Raw genomic sequence first — 27,959 nt, 5'->3', positions numbered from 1 at the left:
CCCCCAGCCAGGTGACTCTCCGGCCAGGTCCATGCGGCAGTGAGGGAAGTCCAGAAACACCTGAAATCTCCCTCAGTTGCTTCTCGCCAAGCAGGAGGGAGATGCCCCCCATGGTGGGAGGAGAGAGGACTCCTCATCTGCCCCCCCCCCACATACTTAGACACACACACACACACACACACACACACACACACACACACTCACACACTCATGCCTCGGCTCCAAGCACTGCCCATCGGGTGGCAGACCCTGGGCATATCGCAAGGCGAGAGGTGGGCAAAGAGGAAAAGAGGTGGGGACAGGGTTACAAGGCCTGGGGATGGGGACAGGGGGTACCCTGTTCAGAGGTGACCTGCAAGTTCAAGTTATGCAGAAAAGTATCAAAGAGGCAAGACAGTCCCTGCCCTTAGCAAGTGCCAGGGTCAGGCAGCACAAGAAGGGGCAGAGGGGTGATACCTCCCCTGATGCCCCACAGTTAGGCCCCTCCCCAACCTCCAACCCTAACAACAGGGCCAAAGGGTCTGTGCTGTACAAAACAAGCTGGGGTCGAGGGTCCAGTCAGCGCACGACGTCCCAGCAGAGAGGCCAGGCCAGCCCCAGGCAGAGCCACTCCTGGCCCTGGCTGCCTGGAGTCCCGGCGTCTCCTCCAGTTCCTTCTGGGGCTGTGTGTCTTTTCTCAGACTCGGGGCTGGGCAGGGCGCCAGTAGACAGGGAGGCCCTGTGCTTTCTCCCTCGGTGCAGCTCAGACTCCTTCAGGAGAGCTGGGAGCAGGCTGGTGGCGCCTGGAGCTCTGCAAAGATGTGATGGAACCATCATAGGCCAAAAAAAAAAAAAAAAAAAAAAAGGAAAGAGTTTGGTTGCCCTGGGGCAGTGTCTTGAATAAGTTTCTGCAGGAGGCAGGGACCAGAGGTGGCAAGGATGCGACCAGGCAGTAGCTCCCAGATCGAGGGAGCCTGGGGCACTGGAATCCCAGTGCCTCCTTCCCCGGGAGACTGCAGGGCCCCAGGCCAGGTGGGAGAGGAGAGGAGACCCCCAAGGGATGTCCGGCTCCCTTAGGTCAGTTGAGGGAGGGGCAGAATCAGGCCCTCCCAGGGTCTGCAGGGCCTCTCCCCTCCCCCAGGCTGCACCCAGCCTCCACCTCTCTTCAAAGTCTGGAGCTGGCAGGCGGGTAGCAGATGAGAAGTCAGTCTGAGATTGGGGTCTTCCCTCAGAGCTTGAATGGAGGATGAGAGGGCAAGAGATGGGACACACTGAGGGCAGGTCAATTCCTGGGCTGTGATCCTGGCCTTCAGGGTCCCTGTGAGTGAGCAACGGGACAGGGGAGGACTCCCCAGCTGGAGACATCACCCCCTGGTCGCAACACGGAGCTTACTGTAGAGCTCACAAAATCTAAGAGAGAGAGAGAGAGAGAGAATTGGAGAAAGTCAGAGACCACCAGGGCATTGGGGCTCCCCTTGGCCAATCCTCAGGGCAAAACTGGGCAGAGTGGTGAGGTGGGTGCCCAGGCTCTGAAATCCCACCCGGGCCTCAGACGAGCTGGATGGCCCTGAGCAGGCCAGTGGACCTCACTGAGTCCCAACTTCCTCATCTGCAAGACGGCAGAACAGCCTCCTTCACAAGGTGCTTCTGAGGGTCAGAAAGACATAAAGAACACCAGCCAAGGACTCTGAGCAGCGTTTGGCACAAAATGCTGGACATGGTAGCAATTTATTTTATTTTTCACTTTTTTCCTGGAGGTCTTTGGCTTAGAACTGAACTGTGAGTCTCAGTCATCTTGAGCTCTTCATGAGGATGGACATCTCTGATGTCACTTTTAACACTGAGCTATTAGGGTGCCTGGGGAGGGAGGAGAGGACGCTGAGTGGGCCCACCTCACACCAGAAAGGGCAGATGGCTGTCTTAGTCATGCACTTCTGGAAGCTGCCACCAGAGGGCAGGCCCTGACTTCATACCAAGGCCACAGAAACCGCAGGCTATCAGAGCTTAGGTTAGCAGCTAGCAGCCCAGGAAGGGCTGAAAAGGGGGCAGGCAATGGGGCAGAGCTGGGTCTTTGGACTTGGACCTGGGTTCAAATTCTGGATCCGCCACTTAGGTGGCTTTGAGCAAGTGACTGGACCTCTCATTTTTAAAATGGTGGTCATGATGCCCACCGGATGGGGAGTGGGAAGGAGTGGCAACTTTTACAGAGCATAAACCACATGCCCCTTTGCAGGCATAATCTTTCTTTCTTCCTCACAGGACACCCGTATCACCATAAGTATATGTATGTTTAAACTACACGGTGGTACGTTTTCATCACACTCATTTTGTGAATGCAGGAAACTGAGGCTCACGGAGGTGGAGTCACTTCTCAGCTCAGCCTGCTTCCAACATAGATGATCTGCTTCCACAGACTAAGGGTTCCACCACAATACCAAACTACCTCCCTCCAAATGAGATCGTCTTCACCACCATTATCCCTGTTTTATAGATGAGAAATTCCAAGAGATGAATATAATTAATGGAAAGTGCTAAACATAGGCCCAGCTCATGCTAATAGCTCACGGAAGGGTGTGACTATGAAAATGACTACTATTTCTCACAGCAGAGAAGGCACACCCAGACAGACAGGGGTCTGTCCGCTGAAGCCGTGCAGTGTCTCCCCTTGCTCCGGGGGCAGGGCGGGCCCCTGGGTCAGAAGACCAGCCCTCCAGTGGAGAACAATCTGGCACTGTCATTTCAATGGTAAGTGTGCAATTTAACTTCTGGAAAGACACCAAGAAGACACTTGTGTCTAAGAAGACACAGACAAAAATGTTCATTGTAGCTTTGCCAGTAATAGTAAAAACCTGGAAATCTCACTAAGAGCCCCTAAAGGGAGAATGGTAAGAAAGTGCAGTTCCTTTATTTCATATGATGCTAAGCACTGGATAAAAAGGGCAAGATGATTCTCCATGAAATGATATTCAGATCTTGACAACATGCTCCAGAGTGGAGCACAATAATTGAGCTGAGGGGGGTGGAGGAGGGTTGTTTAGGATGATACCTGTTCTATGTCATCTTAGCACTTAGCACTACTCTCTGTTTTGTAAAGGGACAGATCAGGTTTGAAGACACACAGATAAGCATTGACAACAGTGACAATCCCTAAGGTTCTGGCCTTAGGTGTAAGTTGTTTCTTTGTTGTATTTTAATGTTACCTGATGTATATATCTTATATAAGAAAACCCTGATATGCAAATCGACCGAATGGTGGCAAATAAAGAACACCAGCCAAGGACTCTGCGCCAATCAGTTATCAGAGAAATACAATGTGCTGATTGGTTCACACTTGAGTCCCACTCACTAGGGTAAATACTAGGAAGAGCCCAAGAGATTGACCCAAGTGGGTCACTAAACGCAGAGGAAGGGAGAGGGAGAGAAAGATAGAAATATCAATGATGAGAATGGAATAACTGGCGGAATGACCGGTCGCTATGATGTGCACTGACCACCAGGGGGCAGACGCTCAACGCAGGAGCTGCCCCCGATGGTCAGTGCGCTCCCACAGGGGGAGCACCGCTCAGCCAGAAGCCAGGCTCACGGCTGGTGAGCACAGTGGCAGTGGCGGGAGCCTCTCCCACCTCCGAGGCAGCGCTAAGGAGCAGCGATCAGGCGAGTAGTAAGGGGTGAGGGGTCCCGGATGCAAGAGGGATCCCAGACTGCGAGAGGGATATCTGACTGCTGCTTAGGCCCGATCCCCCCGGGCCTCTAATATATATACTAGATGAAATCTGTGCACTGGGGGGGGGGGGGGGGGGGGGTCCCTCAGCCTGACCTGCGCCCTCTCGCAGTCCGGGAGCCCTCGGGGGATGTCCGACTGCTGTGGAGGCGGGAGAGGCTCCCACCACCACAGCTGCACTCACCAGCCGTGAGCCCAGCTTCTGGCTGAGCAGGGCTCCCCCTGTGGGAGCGCACTGACCACCAGGGGGCAGCTCCTGCATTAAGATCTGCCCCCTGGTGGTCAGTGCACGTCATAGTGACCAGTTGTTCTGCCATTCGGTCAATTTGCATATTAGCCTTTTATTATATAGGAGATATATATATATATATATATATTATTACAATATACTAGGTATAAAGCACCATTCAAAAACTGTAGCTCTACCATTGTATACACCTACCTGTCCACATCTGCTCCTGGCTTCCCTCATCCATCCCAAACACACAATGGGCACATAAAGAACACCAGCCAAGGTGTTCTTTATGTGCCCATTTACATTTACATTTACATTTCTACCATTTACATTTCTCATTTCTTTGTTTTTCATTTTTTTTAAAAATACCCGTATCACCATAAATAAATGTGTTTAAACTATACATTGTTTAGTGGTGCTTGGTGTTTGAGCTCAATATAAATTTCACTGTGTCATCTTCTGGAACTTTACTCCCCTCCACCCCACCCCCTCAAAGGTATGTTTCCAGCGGGTACCCATTCTGTTACTATAAACTGAGGTTCATTCATTTTCAGTCATGAACTATTCCGTGATGTGAATATATCACCACTTATCTATCCACCCTCCTGTCCATAGCCATTCAGGTTGCTTTTAGTTGTCTGCTATTTTGAAACAGCTGCCAAGACCATTCTTGCACGTTTCTCATGGGTTGATACCCACTGGTGGGTTTTGCTGGGTCACGGGCACGCAGGCATTCGGATCTGAGACATGGAGCCGAGTTGTTTCCAAGGTGATCATACTGTCTGTGCCATCCCCAACTTGTGCATCACCGTTAACCTTAACGTGGCCCCGCCCGCCCCTGCCCACCGGAAGCGGACGCGTGCACTCGCCTTTGTTGTCGGGCTTGAGCTCCTCCAGAAGCAAGTCTGTTTGCCGGTTGCCCAGCACGAAGGCGAGGAAGGAGAGGATGAGGGCGTTGAGGATGCCGATGATGGCCAGGATGTACGCCCAGCGCACCGAACAGTCCCCCAGGGAGTACTTGCCGGTCTTGGCCCCGCACATGTCCCGGATGGTCTCGGCGTCCCAGCCGTCGGGGAAGATCATGCAGCCCAGCACGAGGCACAGAGCTGAGGGGCGCGAGGCCCAGCCCCGCGGTCGGGAAGGAAGGCAGAAGGGGATGATTACTCCTCAGAGCCCGAGGACCCCCAGGAACCCTCCTCACGGCGCCCAGCAACCCCAAAGCCTGTTCACCGGTTCCTGTGGGCTCCAGAAACTCGTGGGCCCGGAATGACCGACCGCCCAGAAGAGCAGAAGCTTTCCGGATCCCATAATGCCCTCTCCCTCCCCCATCAAATCAACTCCTTCCTGGAAATATGAGAAAATAACAAACCATGGTCACCCCCCTTTAGCACCCTGGCCGTGCTTACCCTCTCCCATCCTCATCACCATTGATTTATTTAGGTTGTTCATTCAACACGTATTTATGGAGTGATATTGTCCTTTCCGTCAAGATGCTGGAACTAGGTCCTCATTCACACAGTTGAGCACTGTGCTCAGAGAACAGACTGGGGTGAGAACAATGGGGTTTGAGCCTAGTTCTTTCACTTACGCAGTACTTTGGGGGTGCCTCCTGTTTGTCTGTGTGATGGGAATCAGAGTGAATACTTACCTCCCAAGGTGGTTGTGAGGATTAAACGAAGTAATGCTTGAAAGACACTTAGCACAGTGCCAGGCATTCACTCACTCAAGTTGTATCTATTGAAGGCCTACTCTGTGCCAGGCACTGGACTAGGCAAGGGGAGGGTACTTGGACTCTAGCCTCATGAAGCTTGCACTTTAGGTGGGGGACGAGGGGAGAGAGATCCATTAGAGAAAAGCCCTAAGGGGCTCAATTCCTGGCTCAGCTATTTCCTAGATGTGTGATCTCGAGCCAGTTCTGTCACCTTTGAGCTTCAGTTTTCTCATCTGTAAAATGGGGGTAATGATGGCTATCAAGTAATCGTAAAGGTTACAACAAGCAATAAATGTGAAGTGCTTGGCACAGTAAGTCCTGCATAAATGTTAGCTGTTATTATTAAAACTAATCATGATAATAATCACGCAAATAAGGAGGGGGCTTGGTTTCAGATGAGGGGAGAGGGGCAAGGCAAAGAAAAAAAAAAAGCATTTGGCCCAGCCGGTGTTGCTCAGTGGTTGAGCACTGACCTATAAACTAGGAGGTCACGGTTAGATTCCCGGTCAGGGCATGTGCTGTGGTTGCAGGATTGATCCCCAGTGAGGGGCATGCAGGAGGCAGCCGATCACTGATTCTCTCTCATCATTGATGTTTCTATCACTCTCTCCCTCTCCCTTCCACTCTGGGAAAAAGAAAAAAAGCATTTGAATCAAAATGGGCCCCTGCTGATTCCTTGCTGGGCACCCACTCACTCCCTCTGCGTTTAGTGACCCACTTGGGTCAATCTCTTGGGCTCTTCCTAGTATTTACCCTGGTGAGTGGGACTCAAGTGTGAGCCAATCAGCACATTGTATTTCTCTGATAACTGATTGGCTCAGAGAGGGGCACATGCCCCATGCAACCAATCAGAGCCTACCAGGTTCATTAGGCCCCAGAGGCTGTGACCTCTGCTCCTCCCTCCCCTTGCAGTGCTGGCTGCCCTGTGACCTGAGACTGTGTGGTTTGATGTTGCCATCTTGGTGTCTGATGGTCCTGCCAGCAACAGGGTTACTGTGTCTGAAACCCAAAGGTTCCATGCCAGTCAACTGAGTATTTAACCTGGCTTTTTAAAAATATATATATATTTTTATTGATTTAAGAGAGGAAGGGAGAGGGAGAGAAAGAGAAATACCAATGATGAGTATCAGATTGGCTGCCTCCTGCACGCCCCCTACTGGGGATCGAGCTCATAACCCGGGCATGTGCCCTTGACCAGAATGGACCCTGGGACCCTTCAGTCTGCAGGCCCACGCTCTAGCCACTGAGCCAAACTGGCCAGGGCCTTAACCTGGGTTTTAGATGACAGCAATGACAAAGTGGGGGTGGGTCAGTTCTACCCACTGTCCACGAGGCCCATCTAGTTCCCAGGATAGGGAGGGGGCCCTAAGCTTTGCCAACCTTCCTCCTGAGAACCCAGACTCCTGCCTGACAGTGGGGTGGGGGCCCTCCTCCCTTCCTCCCGCCTTTCTCGTTTGGCTTCCTCAGGCCTCACCCCCCACTCCCTGCGACAGATAGTGTCCCCCTGCCCCTAGGTGGTTTCCCTTGCTGATGCAGAGCTCCAGCACAGCACTGCGACCCCACACACCCAGCAGGCTTCCTCCCCTGGCAATGCTCGCCTCCTCCGACAGGCGCTCAGCTCCAATGGAACAGCGGGCCACCTAAGTGCTGGGAAAAGGGTTCCTGCCAAGGGGATGGCAAATGCAAAATGCCCTGCGGCAGGAAGGAGCTGGGCGAGTTAAGGAATTCAACAAGTTTGAAGACACCCGTTAGGCACTCAAATGGAGAGGAAAGCTGGGGGGAGGGGGGATCAGTGCTGGAGATGTAACCAGTGGAGCTGTGGGCGTGCAAATCCCTGGGACTGGACACAACGGAAGCTTGAAGAGGAGGCTCAGGACTGAGCCCTGCGGTGCTCCAGCATTTACTGGGCGGCAAAAGAGGAGGAGCCTATGGGGAAAGCTGGACGCCTTCGTCTCCCCAGATGTCCCTGACACTTTGCAAAACCCTCCAGGTCCCTGTCAGAGAGGGGAGGAGAATCGAACTTCAGCGTGGGGAGATGAGAGAAAAGGAGCGGACTCACGCAGCCCTTCGCCCGGTGCCTCCCACCCATCCACCTCCCTCCCCACCCCCACCCCCACCCCCACCCCCACCCCCCAGCAAGAGGCAGGGATGAGGAAAGAGCCTGGGGAGAGGACAAACCCAGCCAGCCCCTCCCCCTTCTCTCCAGCCCTCCCCTCCGGGGGTTCGGTGTTTCCTCTCCCGCCGGGAGCATTCCTCGTCTCCATGGAAACCGCTCCAGCATCCAGAGCTCCCAGCCGCGCTGCTCCAGCTCGGGCCTTCGGTCCGAGAACCTGCAATCCCGCGTTCAGCCCTCAAAGAGGTTTTCTTCCAGGGGCTCTGCGCCTGCACGTCCTCTCTGTCTCTCTGCTTCACTGTCTACCGCCTCTCTCTGTCTCTGTCTCTCTAATCGCATGTCCATTCCCGTCTTTGTCCACCCTTTTCATCTTTCTCTCCTTACAGGTCTCTTCACACCCCCCTCTTGGGCTAGTCTGTATGGTGCTCAAGTCTCAGTCTCCACTCCACCTTTGACCCTGGCTCTTCCCTCTTCTGTTTAGATCTCTCGGCATTTAACATTCACTCCCCACTCCTCCTCCTCCTCCTCTTTCTTTTCTGGCGTCTCTTCCTTCCTTGTATCCGTCTCTTGGCCCTCTCCTTTCTCTGGCTCCCCCTTTGCACATTCCACATATAAATTCTGAGCGCCAGGCCCTGTGCAGGTGCTGGGGACACCGGCCGGCATGGTTTCTGACCTCGGAAGCAGAGCTGTGTGGGGAGGAATAAAACCAAGTGCACACACCCTGCGTGGAAGGAAACAGACAAAGTACTGAGACCCTGAGTAACAGGGTGCTCAGGGGAGCGGGCCGTGGAGTGTACCCCCCCGTGTCTCTCTCTTTCTCTGCCTCGTTTGCTCTGCAGGGTTTTAGGGGTGGCTATGTGGCCCCAAAGGCTGCTCTGGGGGTGGGAAACAACAGAAATCCAGCAAATGGAGGGAAGCAAACCAGATGGTTCCTCTGGACCGCTGGGAAGAGAGGAAAAGACACGGGGGACAGCCTGCACCAGGGAAAGAGGCTCAACCCTCAGGAGGTGGAATGGCTACAGGCAAGGCAGCCTTCAGCATCCCCATCTGCTGGATGAGGAAAGGGAGGCTGAGGTCTTTGGAGTCCCAGTTCAAGTCTCTTGAAAATAATCAGCTGGCTGAAGAGTTGGCTGCTTCAAGCAAGACACGGACACAAGTGCAGGGTGCAGCATTTCTGATGCTTGGCCCGATCATTCTTCATGGCGGGGGACCATCCTGTGCATTGTGGGATATTTCACATCATCCCTGGCGTCTGCCCACCACACATCAGTGCTGCTACAACTCCCAGTCATGATAAAAATGTCTCTAGCCCAGCTGGTGTGGCTCAGTGGTTGAGCGTCGACCTATGAACCAAGAGGTCACAGGTCAATTCCCAGTCAAGGCACATGCCCGGCTTGCAGGCTCTATCTCCCACTGTGAAGCATGCAGGAGGCAGCCGATCAATGATTCTCTCTCATCATTGATGTTTCTCTCTCTCTCTCCCCCACTCCCTTCCTCTCTGAAATGCCTCCAGACACTGCCAAATGTCCCCTGGGAGACAAAATTGTCCCTGCTGAGAACCACTGGTATAGGGGAAGGGGCATGGCTATCCAATCACCTGACAGCCCAGTGACTTACTCTGCTCCAAGAAGTCAATATTATTATATTTTGTGACAAAATTGAGATAAATACTATTAATATTATTATGTTTTAAAATTATATTTTTATTGATTTTGGAGAGAGAAGGGGGGAGAGGGAGAAAGAGAGAAACATCAATCGGTTGCCTTCTGTACGTGCCCTGACCTAGGACCAAACCCGGCCACCTTTCTCAGTTTCTCTGTTGCTAATTTGAGCAGCTGCTCTGGCTCCTCTCTCCAAGCCTCCTAAACTGGCTCCTCCTCCACCTGCCCCTTACGTGTTGGTGTTTCTAGGCTCTCTCCTCTTCTCCCTCGCTCCACACATTCTCCCCTGGCAGGGTCACCCCCACTCAGCCTCCTAAGATGGTGCCTCACAGCTCCATCTCCAGCTGAGACCTCTCCTCAGCTCCAGACCTGAATATCCAATTGCTTGTCAGACCTTTCCTCTTGCACATCCCAGAGAAACCTCAAACTCGCCATGTCCCAAACTGACCTGATCTTCCTCCCATGTCCTTTGGGAATGTCACTCCGGAGACCCAATCTTCCAAGAAGAAAACCCTGATCATCTGCAACACCTGCCTGTCCTCAGCCCAGCACACCTGCGAGTCTCCTCAGTGGGTCCCAGTGTTTCTCTTCCTCCTCCTCCCCCAGCCTCGGGCCTTTCCGTTTTTACATATGAAAGAGAAAACATACCATTAACGGATAGAAAAATATATATGAACTAATGGTTTATAGGAAATAGACATGTGAAAAGTGTATGACCTCATTCAAAATAAGAATAAGAAAAACCTACTAAATAACAGCATTTTTTACCCATCAGGTTGGCAAAAGTAAAATATTTGATAACACACTCAGTTGGCAAAGATGTGAGAAAACAGGGACTTCCATACATTGCTGCTGGGAGTGCAACTTTGTACAACTTCGGTGGAGGACATTACGGCTGGATTTGACAAAACTGCAAACCCACAGACCGTTTAATCCAGCAATTTCACTCTATATGTACATATGTATCAAATTATTTATATACATAATCCATTGAAATATTGTAGCAAAATATTGTAAACAAATTAAATACTGATTTAAAAAAATGATGATATATCTAAGTATATTATGTAGCTCTTAAGAAAAAGTAGCTCTTTGTATACTGATATGAAACCATCTCCAAGATGTATTGTTGACTTAAAAAAGCAAGATGATGTATGCTACCATTTGTGGTAGTTTTATTTTTTAAAATGTATTTTTATTGATTTCAGAGAGGAAGGGAGAGGAAGAGAGAGATAGAAACATCAATGATGAGAGAGAATCATTGATCGGCTGCCATCAGCACGCCCACACTGGGGATGGAGCCCACAACCCAGGCATATGCCCTGACCAGGAATCAAACCATGACTTCCTGCTTCATAGGTTGATGCTCAACCACTGAGCCACATCAGCTGGGCAGGGTCACAGGTTTTATTCCCAGTCAGAGGCATGTACCTTGGTTGCAGGTTCGATCCCCAGCCCGGATCGGGGCAAGTGGGGAAGGCAGTCAATTGATGTGTCTCTCTCACATCGAAGTTTCTCTCTCTCTCCCCTACCTTTCCTCCCACCCATTCTCTCTAAAAATCAATGGGAAAAATATCCTTGGGTGAGGATTAACAAAAATAAGTAAATAAATAAATTTTTAAAAATAAAATCAATAAAAACATATCTTCGGGCAAGGATTAAAAAGAAAAGAACTAAACAAAATGGAGACAAGAAATCTACTCGATGCAGAGATCAAAATAAAGAAGTTTAATGAACTTAGGAGTAGAGTAGAAAACTTAGAGAGAACTTCAACAGCATAAAACAAAAAAGAAAACCATAAAAGAACCACTCAGAAATGAAGAATACACTAACTGAAATGAAGAATAATTTATAGGAATCAACAGTAGAGTAGATGAAGCAGAGAATCAAATCAGTGATTCAGAAGATAAGGCAGCAGAAAACACCCCATCAGAATAGCAAAAAAGAAAAAAATCCAAAAATGAGGATAGTGTAAGAAGTCTCTGGGACAACTTCAAGCATACCAGCATTTGCATAATGGTGGTGCTGGAAGGAAGAGAGAGCAAGAAATTGAAAACCTATTTAAAAAAAATAATGATGGAGCCCTGGCCAGTGTGGTTCAGTTGGTTGGAGCTTTGTCCCATGCATGGAAAGGTCATGGGCTTAACCTTTTGCACTCGGATGTCGAGTGTGACTCGACACGGTTAGCACTGGTAGCAGCTCGTATGTATTTGAAATATTAAAAAATCCAAATAAATAAGTTTGTATGAAAAGAAACTCCAGTTTTTTATTCTACTGCTGTGCTTTGTAAAATCTGGGGTATTTAAAAAATTAAATCCCGAGTAGAATAAAGGAATTGAGAAAAAAGCAAGCGAGTGCAAAGGGTTAATTCTTGGTCAGGACACATACCCAGGTTGTGGGTTCAATACCCAGTAATGGTGTGTAGGGAGGCAACCGATCAATGTCTCTCTCTCACATTGATGTTTCTATCTTTCTGCCTCTCCCTTTTTCTCTCTGTAAAATCAATATGAACATATTCTCAATATAGGATTAAATAATAATAATAACAATGATGGAAAACTTCCCTAACATGGTAAAAGAAATAGACATACAAGTCCAAGAAGCATAGAGTCCCAAACAAGATGAACTGATGAACTCAAAGAGTCCCACACCAAGACACATCATAATAAAATGCAAAAGGTTAGAGACAAAGAGAGAATCATAAAAACAGCCAGAGAGCCCTAGCCAGTTTGGCTCAGTGGATAGAGTATTGGCCTGTGGACTCAAGGGTTCCAGGTTCGATTCCAGTCAAGGGCACATGCCCGGGTTGTGGGCTCGATCCCCAGTAGGGGGCGTGCAGGAGGCAGCCAATCAATGACTCTCATCATTGATGTTTCTATCTCTCTCTCCCTTTCTCTTTGAAATTAATAAAAACATATAAAAAAAAGAAAGAAAATAAAACAGCAAGAGGAAAGCAGTAACTCCCATAAGACTGTCAACTGATTTCTCAACAGGTATGTTGCAGGCCAGATGGGATTGGCAAGAAATATTCAAAGTGATGAAAAGCAAGGACCTACAACCAAGTTAACTCTATTCTGAAAAGCTATCATTTAGAATTGAAGGACAGATAAAGTGCTTTCCCGACAAGAAAAAGTTAAAGGAGTTCATCACCACCAAAACAATATTATATGAAATGTTAAAGGGTTTTATTTAAGAAGATAAAAAAATATGAACAATAAAATGGCAATAAGTACATATCGATCAATTGAGTCTACAAACAAAATGACTAAGAACAGAAACAGACTCATACAGAGAACTTTTTGTTAATTGCCAGATGGGAGGCAAGGGGGGCGGTGAAGTAGTCATGGGGATATAAATTATAGCATAGGGAATATAGTCAATAATATTCTGATAACTAGGCTGGGTGCAGGATTTATTGGGATGATCACATATTAAATTACATAATGTCTAGTCACTGGGGTGTACAAAAATATTTTTTAAAAAGCCTCCTATACCCCCAAATATCCAGGTTTCAGTGACTTAATGTTCTACTTATAGAGAATAATTTCTTAGTCCAACACTGGATTTTCCTTGTGGTTCTATTTTATTTTGTACAGTAAATATGTACAAGTATAGTGGAAAATTTAAAAACACAGAAAAGCAGAAAGAAGAAAAAAATCATTTGTAATTTCCCACTAAAAATTAAATAATAATATTTGTGTATATATTCTTCCTATATAACTTCTAAAGTAAAATGGAAACATTTTACTTTAAAAATAAAATAAAAAAGATGTACAACATCACTAATTATTAGGGAAATGCAAATCAAAACTACAATGAGATACCACTTCACACCCAGTATGATGGCTATAATAAAAACCTCAGATAATAGCAAGGATATGAGGAAACGGGAACCCTCATGCACTGCTGGTGGTAATGTACCACGGTGCGGTCACTTTGGAAAACAATGTGGCAGTTTTTCAAAATGATAACTAGCCCTAGCCGGTTTGGCTCAGTGGATAGAGCATTGGCCCGAGGACTGAAGGGTCCCAGGTTTGATTCCAGTCAAGGACGTGTGCCTCGGTTGCAGGCTTGATCCCTGGCTCTGGTCAGGGCACGTGTGGAAGGCAACCAATCATTGTGTCTCTCTCGAATTGATGTTTCTCTCTCTCTGTTTCTCCCACTCCCTTCCACTCTCTTTAAAAATCAATGGGAAAATATCCTCAAGTGAGGATTAACAACAACAACAAAAAATGTTAACTATGAAGTTGCCATTGAGCCACCCATTCTACTCCTAGGTACATACCCAAGAGAAATGAAAACATGTGTCCATACAAAAACTTGTACACAAATGTTCATAGCATGACTGAGTAAATAAAATGTGATATATCTACAAAAAGGAATATTAGTCACAAAAAGGAATCAAGTATTGATACATGCTACAACATGAGGAACCTCAAAAACATTATACAAAGTGAAAGATGCCAGTCACAAAGGCCATGTATTATATGATTCCATTGATATGAACTGTCCTGAATAGGCTAATATATAGAGACAGAAAGTAGATTAGTTGTTGCTTAGAGGCTGAGCAGCCTAATGGAGAAATTGTTGGAGAAATTGTTTAGGGAGTGATAGCTAAAGGGCATGAGGCTTCTTCTTGAATTTATGAAAATATCCCAAAATTGATTGTGGTGATGGTTGCACAACTCTGTGAATATGCTAAAAAAAACAAACAAAAAAACACCCCACTGAATTACACTCTTATATGGGTGAATTGTATGGCATATGAGTTCTACCTCAATAAAGCTATTATCAAAGAAAGGGAGTGGGCAGTTTAGTCTCTCTCTCTCTCTCTCTCTCTCTCTCTCTCTCTCTCTCTCTCTCTCTTCTTGTCTCTGTCTCTCCCTCTCCCCATCTCTGTCTCTCCACCCATGCTGAGGTCTCCTGCCAACACATGAGTGTGGCTAGATCCCTTCAGCTTCAGCCAACCTTCAGAAGACTGCAGCCCCCACTGAGGTCTTGGCTGCAACTTCGTAAGAGACCTTGAGCCAGAACTACTCACCCACATTGCTCCCAAATTCCTGTGACTCCCAGAAACAGAAATTATAAATGCTTGTTGCTTTAAGCCATTAAGTTCTGGGGTAATTTGTTAAACAACAATAGATAACTAATTTATGTTTCAAAGTATTGTTTGCGTTTGCTTGTATATTTATGGGATTTCTTGGAAAGGATACTCAAGAACTGGTAATAATGATTACCTCTGGGAGGATCATTGAGGGATGAGGGCAAGGAGACTTACACCTGATTGTATACCTTTTGGCCTTCTGAATTTTGTATCATGTGCATTTATTAAATTTTCCAAAAAGTAAATAAATGTCTGGAAAAATTTTAAGCAAAAAAAGTGAACAACTATCTGCTGCTTACAGGTAAAGTCTAAACTTTTTACCGTGGCTCAGAAAGCCTCCACAATCCGTCTCCCAGTTTCACCTCTCCTTGCCCTAATTGCTTGTAGTCCCCAAAACACAACAGGCTATTTCCTACATCCATGCCTTTGATCATGCTGTCTCTTCTGCCTCGTTGCCTTTCTCCTTCCTTCCCATCCTTTAAGACTCAACAGAAATGCTGTCACTTTTTGAAAGACTTTCTTGGTTGTCGATAACTGTGTCAGAAGTCCCCTTTGTGCCCCCAGAATACCCTATGCGTGACTCCAATCATTTCAGGTGTCGTACATAGGTGATGATCTGTTTTCTTTTCTGCCTCTTTCATTAGACTGTGCGCTCTCTGGGAGTGAGGACCCTTAATCAAGATTCCCAGAGCTGAGCTCAGTGCCAGACACACGGAGGAGGCTGGCAGTAAAGGACTGATGTGAGGGAAGGGAAAGAGGGAGGGAAGGGAGGTAGGAGGAAGGAAAGAAGGGAGGAAGGGAGAGTTAGGGGAGAGGGAGAGAGGAAGGGAGGAAAGAATTCCCCCAATGTGCTTAGCAGTGTTATACACATCAACAAAGACTTAATTGGATGAGTAAAATCCTAAACCAAACCTGGAACAACCAGCAAAAAATGGGGAGGAATGTGAATACATATCCCTAGCTGTAGTGACAGAAGCTCCTGTCGTGGCTGTTCCTGGCCCAGAGGACACACTTCTGGAAGGCTGGGTGATCTCACCTCGGGATCACCAACCAGCCCCTGCTGCCACCTCCACCGTCAGTCTCCTCATCTCCCACTCCATCTCACACACTCTCTTCTCTGCTATGACTCCAGCGCCAGGCAGTGCCTGGCACATAGTAGGCACTCAGTATTAAAGGAGCTGTGGTCAGAATCATCCCCCTTCTGTGGGTAGAGGGTCTCACTTTGTGACCATGAACTTGTCTCTCTTCTCTGGGACTCAAGTTTTTTTATCTGTGAAGTGAAGGAGTTAGACAAGCTGACTGGTAAGACCCTTTCCAGCTGGTAGTTTAGGCCTTCGACCATCAGTTCAAACTCTTCGACCATCAGTCCAAACTCTTCGACCACCAGTCCAAACTCAAGGCCTTCGACCATCAGTCCAAACTCTTCCACCAGAGCATTAGGACCCCTGACCAACTACTTTTCACTCAGGCTATGCCACAGAAATAGCAATGGCCATTTATTGGGTGCTTATTACACCAGGAACCATACTCAGCATTTTACACCCATCATTTCATTTATTTCTTTCTACCACCTTTGAGGTAGGTACAATAATAATAATCTCCATTTTACAGATAAGGACACAGATTCAGAGAGGAAAACCTACTTATCCAAGCCCACACAACTGGGAAGTGGCAGAGCAGGAATTTTAAGTCCTCTGTTCTTCAACCACTATCCCACACTGCCCCCTCAGACCCTCACCAGGCTTCCAACCTGAGTGTCTACTCCAGCCAGCAACCTCCCCTTGGCTAACCTCACCCCACCCACAGGTAGGCACAGAGTACCCAGAGCTCACAGCTGTAACTTGTAACCTGTGTATTCACTTCTTGGGCTCCAGTTCTAGATCCCTCAGGACTTGTGTTAAGTTTCAGCTCCACCTTTCACTAGATGTGTGGACTTTGGGCAAGTCACTTTAGCAGGTGAAAATTAAATGGCATAATGAATGTGAAAATGTCTAGCATAGAAGCTGGCACATTGTGTGTTCTTGGTAAATGGGAAAGACCAGGTCAAGAGGAGTACAGATGTCCCGAGAAGCCCTGAAAAGCTGACGCCTAACTCCATAGAGAGCCACCTGGGTCTTCCAGACTCTCTACTTTGCATTCAACCCTTCTGGCAAGTACATCCTGCCACTATCCCCACCATTAATGCTCCTTTATAAATCCGTGGGCTTTAGAGTCAGAAAAACTGAGTTATAATCCTGGCTCCACCACTTACCCCCTGTGTGACCTTGGGCAAATGACTTCTTCCTCTTTGAGGCTCAGTGTTCTTATCTATAAAATATCAATAATTGCCCAGCTGGGGTGCTCAGTGGTTGAGCGTCGAACTATGAACCAGGAGATCGTGGTTCGACTCCCAGTCAGAGCACATCCCCGGGTTGCAGGCTCAGTCCCCAGTGGGAGACTGTGCAAGAAGGCAGGAGGCAGCCAATTGATGATTCTCTCTCATCACTGATGTTTCTGTCTCTCTCCCTCTCCCTTCCTCTCTGAGATCAATGAAAAGATATTTTTAAAAATATATTAATAATGGCACCTATTCCATAGGATTGCTGTGAGGATTAGAAAATAGTATGCGTGTAAATGTTTAGCAAATGGTCAAGCATTTAGTAGAGGCTCAGAAAATATTAACTATTTTTCCTGTATAATAATAACAGTAATAGCAACTTCGAGCTGCCTACTGATTAGGGTCCAAACTCCTTGATTCAGTATTGAGAGCCTTGCACAGTGTAGCCCTATTGCTCCATCCTGGCCTCTCCTCCCTCCTGCTATTCCGCTATGTGGATGTCACGCTCAATCCAGATGTGGCTTTCTTACCTCTGTGCCTCTGTCCATGATCTTCCTCTCCACTAAGAATGCTCTCCCACACCTCACACCTGTCCACACCCTGTCCTGCTTGAGTCTCACCTTCCAAGTAAGCCCATAGCCTCCTCTATTGCCCTGAGTTTCCACTTTGTCTGCACTTGTCTTACCTAGAGTATCCCTCTTCCAGTGGTCACATTTGACTCCCCTTTGCAGGAATTGACCTTCCTCTACTATCAGTCCACGTGTTCCAGGGATTAATTAAGAGGTGGACACCTGACCAAAGCTGAGCCAGTAAGAATCAGCTCTGGAACTTTTGCTGAAACCATTGAGTAACAGGTGTTCTTTTTCAAAGGCATTGCTAAGCTTCAAAAGAGAAGCAGACTTGCGCTGGCTTGTATGCCTCCGTGGATAGAGCGTCGGCCTGTGGACTGAAGGGTCCCAGATTCAATTCTGGTCAAGGGCACACGCCTGGGTTGTGGGCTCAATCCCCAGTGGGGGGTGTGCAGGAGGCAGCCAATCAATGATACTCACCATTGATGTTTCTATCTCTCTCCCTCTCCATTCCTCTCTGAAATCAATAAAAATATATTTTTTTTTAAAAGAGAGAAGTAGGCTTAAAAATAAGCCAACACAGAGGAACAAAGAAATGGAGAGAGACATATTATAATGGCATTATTTGATCCATCCATGCCTGAAGCCAGATGTTACGCGAGTCAAAAACACTACCCTCTTTATTACTTAAAATTTTTAAAAAATTATTTTATTTTATTTTATTTTTAGAGAGGAAGGAAGGGAAAGAAAGAAACATTTATGCGAGAGCTTGAACCTGCAACCTAGGCATGTGCCCCACCCGAGAAGTGAACTTTCAACCTTCTGGTGCACGGGATGATGCTCCAAACAACGGAGCCACACTGTTCAGGGATACTCTCTTTATTTTATTTTTATTTATTTAAGCCAGTTTGAGTTGGGTTTCTGTCACTTGCTAGTGAAAGACCGCTGACCAATATAGTGATCTAACTAGATGGTAAGCTTGAGAGCAGGAATTGAATTTTATAGCCTTATAAAATGCTCTCAAATCCTTGGGGACAGGGATGATCTCAGTATCACAGCGCATAGCATAAGGATGATCACAAAGCAGGTAAGGAATAAACTCAGAAATCTCTAAGCAAAATGGAATCAACTGCTCAACTCTGATAACAGCCCTCTGGGGTGGGACAGTAACACAAGGGAAAGAGCACTGGGCTAGGTGTCAAGACTGATTTACGCACTTACTGGCTGTGTGACTTTAGGTAAGACCATAATTTCTCTAGGCTCAGTCTCTTCTCTCTAAAATGGGGACAGGAGGCCCGGCCAGCGTGGCTCAGTGGTTGAGTTATAGACCTATGAACCAGGAAGTCACAGTTTGATTCCCGATCAAGGCACATGCCCAGGTTTCAGGCTTGATCCCCAGTGTGGGGCATGCAGGAGGCAGCAGATCAGTGATTCCCTTTCATCATTGGGGTCTCTCTCTCTCTCTCTCTCTCTCTCTCTTCCTTTCTGAAATCAATAAAAATATGCTTAAAAATAAAAAATAAATAAATGGGGGCAGGGGAAGGTGGTATTTGAAGGAGCTGATCTCTAAGATCCCTGAAATTCTATAATTACATAGGGGTTGTGGAACAGTTCACCCAGTCCCCAAGATTAAACCCACGTGGATTACAGAGAATTAAGAGGCCAAGAGGTCAGCAACCCATCTGCAAACTCCAAATTAAGGTTGAGGAACTGGGGGTTTCAACTGAGCATATATTCTTTCCAACTTGCCTTTGGAAGAAGAATAGAATTTAAATACATAAAATCATGTTCTGGGTACCACTGAGATATATGGAGAGATAGGTCCCATATCCTACAACTCTCCTTTCTCACCTGCTTAAAAAAAAAAAAAAAATCTAAGTTGAATGGAGTGAAAAAGCCCAGAGGATGTCCACATCTGAATAAGCACTGACTTGTTCAAAGTAGTTCTTTTGGGAGTTTGGGCAATTCTTCCAGTGGCACAGTACCTCCTGCCTGCATTTGTAGAAGTCCCCTTGGAAAGCAAACCAGCCTCAAGATTTCGCCCTCGCTCCTTGGCTTTCACCCCAAGTGACAACTGTCAATTTGATCACCCATCATATTTTCTACACTTGTCCCTGAGTAACTTCCAGCCATTTCCAAAAATCATATTCCTCCTTTAAAGATGGGAGTTTCCCCTCAACGATGACCTTCAAGAGAATACATCCCATGCACCAAAGGTAATTCCCTACAACGTTTCCAGCAGTGGAAAAATCGACGAGTGAGCAAGCACTTCCTCCGGGGGACTCTTCTGAAGGGGCCAACACTTGTTGAATGCTGGCCCTGGCTGGGTAGCTCAGTTGGTTAGAGTGTCATTCCCATATGCCAAGGTTGCAGGTTTGATCTTCAGTTGGGGCACAGATAACCAATGAATGCGTAAAATAAGTGAAAGAACAAATTGATGCTTCTCTCTCAAATCAATAAATAATACTAATAAAAACACTTGTTAAATGCTCTGAGGTGCTTATTTTGAAAAAACTATCTCTGTTGCATGATCATCATATTTTCCCTTCTCCCTCTCACCCTGGAGGGCTCCAGACATTTTCCTAGCCTTCATCAGCCCTCCTCCCCCATCTTCTGGCCCCACTTTTCCTAGCCCAACTCTCTTCCCTGCCTGCAATTAAGCAAATGCCCAAGCTGCTGAATCTTCAAAATCTGTCTTCGATCGAAAGGCGGGCAGGCGTGGGGGACTCTAATGGATCCTGAAAAACTGTCTCAGCAATTTTTATTCCCAAAGGGCCCTTCTCCGATTCTTAGGGTAAGATGTCTGTCTTAGCCAAACATTTCAGAGGGTCCTAGGAATCCATTCCCATTTGGGCATGGCACCAGAACCCTCCTCCCTGCATTGAGTGAGAGTGGGGAATGGAGACCAGTCCTCCAGAGACCCATGTTGCCAGGTGCTGCCAACCACCCACACTTCAAACATTGAATAGACACTATGGACAGCCTCCTCCTATATCTTAGCACAGCACTTTAAAGTTTACAAGACACTCTTTCATTTGTTCTTGGAATCCTCTCCACTGTCTTATGGATGAGAAAACTGAACCCCAGAGAAGTAAAGTGAAAGATCCAAGTTGATGATGTCAGGAAGTTAAAGGTCAAAGTCAGATCTCTTGAGTCACCATCTCAAGTTTTTTTTCAATACAACAAACATCGTTCACACCTAGAGTAGCTCCTCATTCTGGTAATTATTTCCCCTAAAACAGCCAACAAAGTGTCTCAGAGACCCTCAGAGACTCTACCATAACTCGAACCCATCCACAAACGCAGTCTGCCCATATCCAACCCCACAGCCCCAAACACCCGTTTCTAAGGCGTCTCTCTCATAGAATTCTCCCCTCACTGCTGAGGGGCAACCAAAGGTGTGTTTTTAGACAGAGGAGCAGAATCTGTCTCTGATTCCTCCAAGAAAGGGTCCTAGAAGGAGGGAGCCCCTTCCGCGGCTCCTGCTCTAGGGGTCCCGCCCCCGCCCCTCCCTTACCTGCCAAAAGCTGCATCCAGGCACAGATCTTGTAGACCGTGGCGGTGTTGCAGAAGAAGAACAGCGAAAAGCAGGTAATGCAGCCGAGGATCAGCACCATGGAGAGCAGCACGAAGAAGGCGGCCGCCTTGAAGGCGCCGGACGGGATGGTGCTGAAGTCAGTGAACGAGCCGCGGCAGGTGAGCTCGCGGCCCGTCAGCCCGCTGCCCACACAGTAGTGGAAGAGGCCGAAGTAGCCGGGCTTGGGGGTGCTCACGCTGTCGCCCACCCAGTAGGGCTGGATGAAGACCACCACGTTGATGATGGCGAAGCAGATGGTGAAGATGGCCCATAACACGCCGATGGCCCGCGAATTCCGCATGTAGTGCTCGTGATAGAGCTTGGAGGCCTCCTGCGAGGGCAGCATGGTGCCCGGGGGCGGGGCCGGCGGCGGTGGCGGCGGCGGCGGCTGGCGGGGGCCGCCGGCCCGGGACCGACCGCCGGGCTGCCGGGCGGGAGCTGGGGACGCACCGAGAAGCCGCCCTGAGGGCCGGGCCTGGGGCGGAGCCGGGAAGACCCAGGGGCTGGAGTGGGGAAGCTAGCAGGGGGTCATGAGAGTGTTGGGTCGCTGTCTGTGGGCAAAGATCTCCAATTGGTGACTTAGGAAGGGGCCATGTGAAAGTTGGGGGGGCTGGAGTGAGGGGGCTGTGGTGATGATATGGGAGCTGGAATGGGGGGTTAGAAAGTGGTCATAGGGAGCTGGGGAAGGAGCTTGGGGGCTGGTACTAGGGGAGTAAAGAGGGACCATGCGGAGATGGAATGGAGGCTGAGGGCTGGGGGCCGGTATTGGAGGATTAGAAGCGGGGCTATATAGAGGGAGCTCGGAAGGGAATTGAGGGGCTGGTATTAGGGACAGGAGGTCTGGTATTGGGTATCTAGGAAAGGGCTGTGGAGAGGGGAGTGGGAGCTTCTATGGTGGGGTAGGAAGGGGATATTAGGGGCTTTCCTGGGGGGATTGGGAAGGTGATATGGGGGCTGGGACAGGGAGTGGGGGCTGGTATGAGGGTCTAAGAAAGAGAAGTAGAGGGATCAGGGTGAGGCTACATAGGAGTCGGAGGCTGGGACTGCAGGGTCTGGACCCGGGGTGGGGGGTTCCTCAGAAGCCAGGGCTGGATGTAGCTGGGAGGGAGCCTAGGACTGACACGCCAGGGCTGGGCAGAGAGGTTTGCCAGGCCAAGGGGACGAGGGTCGGCAGGCAGTCTGGGCTGGGAGGGGCGGGCGGCGGGCAGGAGATGTCCCCTGGGCGCCGGAGAGCAGCCGGGCCCGGGGAGGGCCGGGGGTGGGGGGGCGGCTGCCCCGCGCCCAGGCCGGACGCACACGGAGGCTGCGGCCGCGGGGAGGGGGTGCGGGGAGACCAACCTGGGCCCGGTCCGGGGCAGCGGGTCCGGAACTGGCACGACCTAGGCGCCGCGGCTCGGCGCTCCGGGCAGCGGCGGCCTCAGCCCAGGCGGCGGCCGCGGCGCGGCCTCCATCTTGCTCGGCTCTCCCGGGCGCGCTCCGGTGCCAAGGCGCGCGCTCCGGTGCCAAGGCGCGCGCTCCCGGGCCAAGGCGCGCAGAGCGGAGGCGCGCTCCCGCCGCGAGCGTGCGGAACGGGGCGGAACCGGGTCGTGGTGGCGCGGTCCGCAGCGCGCCCAGCCGGAGCAATAAGTCCCACCTGCACGGTAGGGCCCTCTGGTTTGGGGAACCCCCTTCTTCCAGCCTACGTTGTGGGGCTATGGGTCCCCGCAGAGTCCATGGGAATGGGGGAGGGGCCGAACGCGGTGTTATTTGATAGGGTTTGAACAGATCTCTTTCTTCCAAATTACCTTCCTTACAGCCTATCACAGTGCCTCAAGTTGCACTCTACGCTTCCAGTCCTTTGGGTCTTGTAGGCGTTGAAGGCTCCCAGAGTCTCCTAGGAAACTGCCAACACCTCCGGGAGAGGGAACCCCTAAGCTGTTAGCGGCCCATGCCTGCGGTGGGGATTCACTGGCCGCCAGGCAAGGAACAGGTCCCACGGTGAGGGGACAGGAGAGGAGAGTGGGAACATGTTTGTTACCCTCCTTATACTGTCCCCAGTGCCTGGCATGAAGTGGGTACATCATTAAGAACAAAGCATCAGAGTGAGGCCGAGCTCACCCTGGGGGCACTCCAAGAAGGCCGGATGGGTCATTGCTTTCCCTGTAGGGAAATAGCTTTGGCTCAGGATCTGCCAAGGCGTCCTGGTTTGGCACTCGGACAAACTCTGACTCCTTACTACCTCTTTGACCTTGTACTTGCGCTCTCTGAACCTCTGTTTCCCCATCTGTAAAGTGAACGGATTAAGCTTTTATTTTAAAAAGCTAAGATTAAAGTGGGCTTTGAAAAATAATCTTTACTAGTGGGTTCCAAATACTGGACCTCACACAGGGGTCAGCCTGATTAAATTTACCTCTGTCTGGGGGGTGGGGGGAAGAAATATGTAAGGTTGCCAGTTGTCTTTTTTTTTTTTTTTCAGGGGGGAAAGGGACCAGTTGTTGTTTTCCTGAGATTATGTACTTCCTGCTATCTTTTTTAAAAAATATATTTTATTGATTTTTTTACAGAGAGGAAGGGAGAAGGATAGAGAGTTAGAAACATCAATGAGAGAGAAACATTGATCAGCTGCCTCCTGCACACCTCCTACTGGGGATGTGCCCGCAACCAAGGTACATGCCCTTGACTCAGTCGAACCTGGGACCCTTCAGCCCGCAGGCCAACGCTCTATCCACTGAGCCAAACCAGCTAGGGCACTTCCTGCTATCTTAATGTAAAAAATCTCTTTTTAAAAAAGAAATGGTGATGATAATTAATGGAAATTTCTTTTTAATGTCTTTACTTGGCAAAATAAAAATAGGCAGTGTTAACTTTGTGTTATAAAAAATATTACGAGTCTATGAACTCCCACAATTTGGAGACCTATGTCATGTCACCTGAGTGCTCAGTAAGTTTGCTTACCTTCTATTGATTCCTTGCAGAGGGCATCCTGTCTGTCTCCTGAGAGCCCTAAGATACTGGCATCATAAGCTGGGAGGGATTGTGGAGAGTGTCTCTTTCTATACCTTCTCCTACCTGACAGATGGAGAACAAAGGTCACTTATACAAAAGGGTGGATCAATCCTGCTAATTAGGCCAATCAACCTGATTCATGAATTTATTCATCCAGGCAATAAACATGTGATGACCCTCTGCTATGTGCCAGTCACAATACCATGCTTGGCCTTGGGGAGAAGATGGTGGGTAAAATAGATGTGGTCCCTGCCCTGGAGCTCACAGCTTCATGGGGAGATAGGAGGTTCTGGGAGGAGGAAGTAGGCAAGTGGTCATCCTCAAAGAGCACTTCAAAGTCTCCTTCCATGAGTACTCCTGGTTTGGGCACTGTTCAGAACACAAGTTACTGGAGCCAGAAGCTCCATCTTTTCTCCTTACTCTGCCATGAATAACTACCTTTTTCTCTATCCTAGTGAGCCAAGGTAGGCAGTCCAGGGGAAAAAAAACATAGACGTCCACTGACTACTCCCAAGGCAAGAACTGAGAATTCTTTTTTTAAAAAGAGAGAAGGGAGAGGGAGAGAGAGATAGAAACATCAATGATGAGAGAGAATCATTGATCAGCTGCCTCCTGCATGCCCCCACCTAAGGATCAAGCCCGCAGCCCGGGCATGTGCCCTTGACCAGAATCAAACCCAGGACCCTTCAATCTACAAGCCGATGCTCTATCCACTGAGCAAAACCAGCTAGTGCAAGAACTGAGAATTCTTGCTAAGATGGGCTTCTAGTTCCTCTCTGGTTGTTCTATTTTAGCTCTGCAGAGCAATGGTGCCCTGAAGAGATCTGCCCACCACCCACACCACTTCTGACATCAATACTTTTTCTTTAAAGAAACTCCTTTCTCCCTTACTCAGTCCCTGGGCTTTGGTGAGACTCGCCCCATTGTCACCACCATACTTTTCCACACAGGGAGGCAAATGATCAGGCCTGGACAATGAGAATGCTCCATTATAGCAGACACAATGATTGGTTCAGGGCTGGGGCCCATAAGCCAACCGAAATAGTTGAGAATGATATCCAGGTCATTTATTGCAGTTTATAAGGAGATGTTCTCTTTCTGTGGAGAATAATGAACTGGGGAATTGTAAGCTTTAGCTACTGGGGCCATCTTTGATACCCCAAGTAGAGCATTTGTCTTAGAATAAGATGAACACAGAAGGAAGTTAAGAAGTGGAAAGAGGAGCATTTGAGCTCTTCTTTTCCAGCATGTCATCAGTTTGGCTCAAATAAACTCTTTTTTAAATTCTCAAAAAAAAAAAAGGGGGGGAGAGAGAAAGTTCTAATGACATAGTTTGAGCATCTAGATCCATCCATGCCCAAAAACCTGCTTCTGGATTGTTTTATTAGGTGAGCCAATAAATTCAGTTTTTGTTTAAGCCAGTTTGAGTTGAATTTTTGTCACTTCCAATACAAATAGTCCCAGCCCTGGCCGGTTTGGCTCAGTGGATAGAGCGTCGGCCTGCGGACTGAAGGGTCCGGGGTTCGATTCTAGTCTGGGGCACGAGCCTGGGTCGCAGGCCCAATCCCCACTAGGGGGCGTGAGGAGGCAGCCAATCGATGATTCTCTCTCATCAGTGATGTTTCTATCTCCCTCTCCCTTCCTCTCTGAAATCAATAAAAATATGTTTCAAAAAAAATAGTCCCTACATCCCCCCAAAAGAGAGCAGGGCTGATATCCTGGATTGTTTATACTGTAAAAGAATGCCTGAACAGGTGAGCTACTCCTAACATCTTGGAACTGAAAGACCAGAATTTGAGGCCCATCTCTGCCACTGATCAACAGTGTGACCCAGGTCAAGGATGCTGCTCTTCAGAGCCCTATTTTCTTCATTTATAAAATGGAGAAAAAACATCCTTCCTACAGATGTTGTAAAGATTAAAAGAGATAATGGATGGGAAAAAAGCTTTGTAAATTGAAAATGGCTTTATAAATGTAAGTGATTGTCATTAAATTTTAATAAGTAGCTTTTCCAAAGAGTAGAAATAGCAGCATTGGAAAGGCACTTGCTGAGCTGGGAGTAGCTGGGAAAGAATGTCTCCTCATCTTAAAGACAAACAGTGGGGGCAGTTACAGAAAGAAAATTTGAGAGCTTCTCATTGTCCCCAGGGAGTGGCCAGACCAGAATGGAACAGTTGTGGGATCAAGATGGGGACCATGGACCATAAGGTAAAGGTGATGCCGGACTGAGCACCTGGCCAAGAAGAGAGCCAGCAGGGCTCGTCCAGCCAATATCCTACCAGAGAAAGATTTGTAACTTGCTGGATACTCTTATTAAGTGTTCTAAGTTAAGTGTTCCGTTCTGTTGAACAGTTATTAAGCTCTTAAAACATTCTAGGTCCCCTGATCTTTGCTTTACATGTATTGTTCATTTAATCTTCACAATAATCCTATGAGATTGTGTTATGGGCTGAATTGTGCCCTCCCTACCTACTCATATATTGAAGTCCTAACCTCTAGTACCTCACAAAGTGACTGCATTTGGAGATAGGGCCTTTAAAGAGGTAATTAAGGTAAAATGAAGTCATATGGGTCAGCCCCAATCCAATATGACTGTCCTCATAAAAAGAGATTAGGACATATAGCTCACAGACCAAGGGACAACTATGGAGGACACAGTGAGAATGCAACTATAGGAGAGAGGCCTCAGAAGAAACCAAACTTGACAGCAAACTTGATCTTGGACTTGATCTAGCTTGCAGAACTGTGAGAAAATTAATTTCTGTTGTTTAAGCCACCAATGTATAGTATTTTGTTATGGCAGCTCTAGGAAACTAATACAGGTAGGTACTGCTATAGGGCCATTTTACAGAGGTTAAATGACTTGCCCAAAGTCACACCTCTAGCAAGTGGAGGACCTGAGATTTATTTATCTCCAGGTAGCCTGCCCCAGAGTGCCCACTCTTTTAAAAAAATTTTGATTTAAGAAAAAGAGAGATTGATTTATTGTTCTACTTGTTTATGCAGTCATTGGTTGACTTTTTAAAAAAATATTTTTTCATTGATTTCAGAAAGGAAGGGAGAGGGGAGAATTAGAAACATCACTGATGAGAGAGAATCATCGATCAGCTGCTGCCTGCACACCCCCCACTGGGAATTGAGCCAGCCACCCAGGCATGTGCCCTTGACCAGAATCGAACCTGGGACCCTTCAATCCGAAGGCCGATGCTCTATCCATTGAGCCAAACCAACTAGGGCAGGTTAACTCTTTTTTTAAAATCCTCACCTAAGGGCATGCTTAGAGAGAGGAAGGGGAAGAGAGAGAGAGAGAGACTGTGAGAGAAACATAGATATGAGAAAGAAACATCAATCAGCTGCCTTCCATACATGCCCTGACTGGGGATCGAACCCAAAACCTGGGTATGTGCCCTGATCAGGAATTGAACCAGCAACCTTCTGGTGCACAGGACAACGCTCAACCAACTGAGCCACTCTGGCCGGGCCATTGGTTGACTCTAATATGTGCCCTGACTGGGGATCGAACCCACAACCTTGGTGTATTGGGACGATGCTCTAACCAACTGAGCTACCCACCCAGGGCCCAGAGTACCCATTCTTAATTACTTCACCATATAGGTCATTCCATAGAATGGATTCATTTCTTCTCAACTACTTTTGTTCCCTTTTTAAAATTCGTATCATTTAGTTATGAGCACATGCACTGGCATCAGACATCTGGGTTTAAATCTCATTTCTGCTCACAATTGCTCTAAAGCCTGTTTCCTCATCTGTAAAGTGGGGATGACGATAGTAGTGGTACCTCACTCCCAGTGCTCAGGAAGGTTGAATGACATATTGTGCGCATTGTCATGCCCTGAGCACTTGGAAAACATTCAAAGCTATTTGCTGTTATCATTGCATTGCTAGAAAGTGGAAGTTTTGGGATTCAAACTCGGGACTGGTTTGGTCAAAGCTAGAGCACATAACCCTTACATTGAATTGTTCAGA

The 27,959-nt window shown here is 48.1% G+C and overlaps 1 protein-coding gene across 1 annotated transcript; it reads right to left on the bottom strand.

Moving 5' to 3' along the window:
* Positions 1-943: 943 nt before the first annotated feature.
* LHFPL4 (LHFPL tetraspan subfamily member 4) lies at positions 944-21,333 on the bottom strand (the record flags this gene model as incomplete). The annotated part of the gene is made up of 3 exons (XM_079795501.1): positions 944-1,389; positions 4,805-5,041; positions 20,928-21,333. 3 exons carry the CDS (start codon positions 21,331-21,333, stop codon positions 1,289-1,291), a joined length of 744 nt encoding a protein of 247 aa, XP_079651627.1. The 3' UTR covers positions 944-1,288.
* Positions 21,334-27,959: the final 6,626 nt, after the last annotated feature.

Source organism: Cnephaeus nilssonii, assembly GCF_951640355.1.
Source record: "Cnephaeus nilssonii genome assembly, chromosome: 17".
NCBI classification, from domain to species: domain Eukaryota; kingdom Metazoa; phylum Chordata; class Mammalia; order Chiroptera; family Vespertilionidae; genus Cnephaeus; species Cnephaeus nilssonii.
The sequence above is the reverse complement of the archived record's forward strand: the minus strand, read 5'-3'. Positions and strand labels throughout refer to the sequence as shown.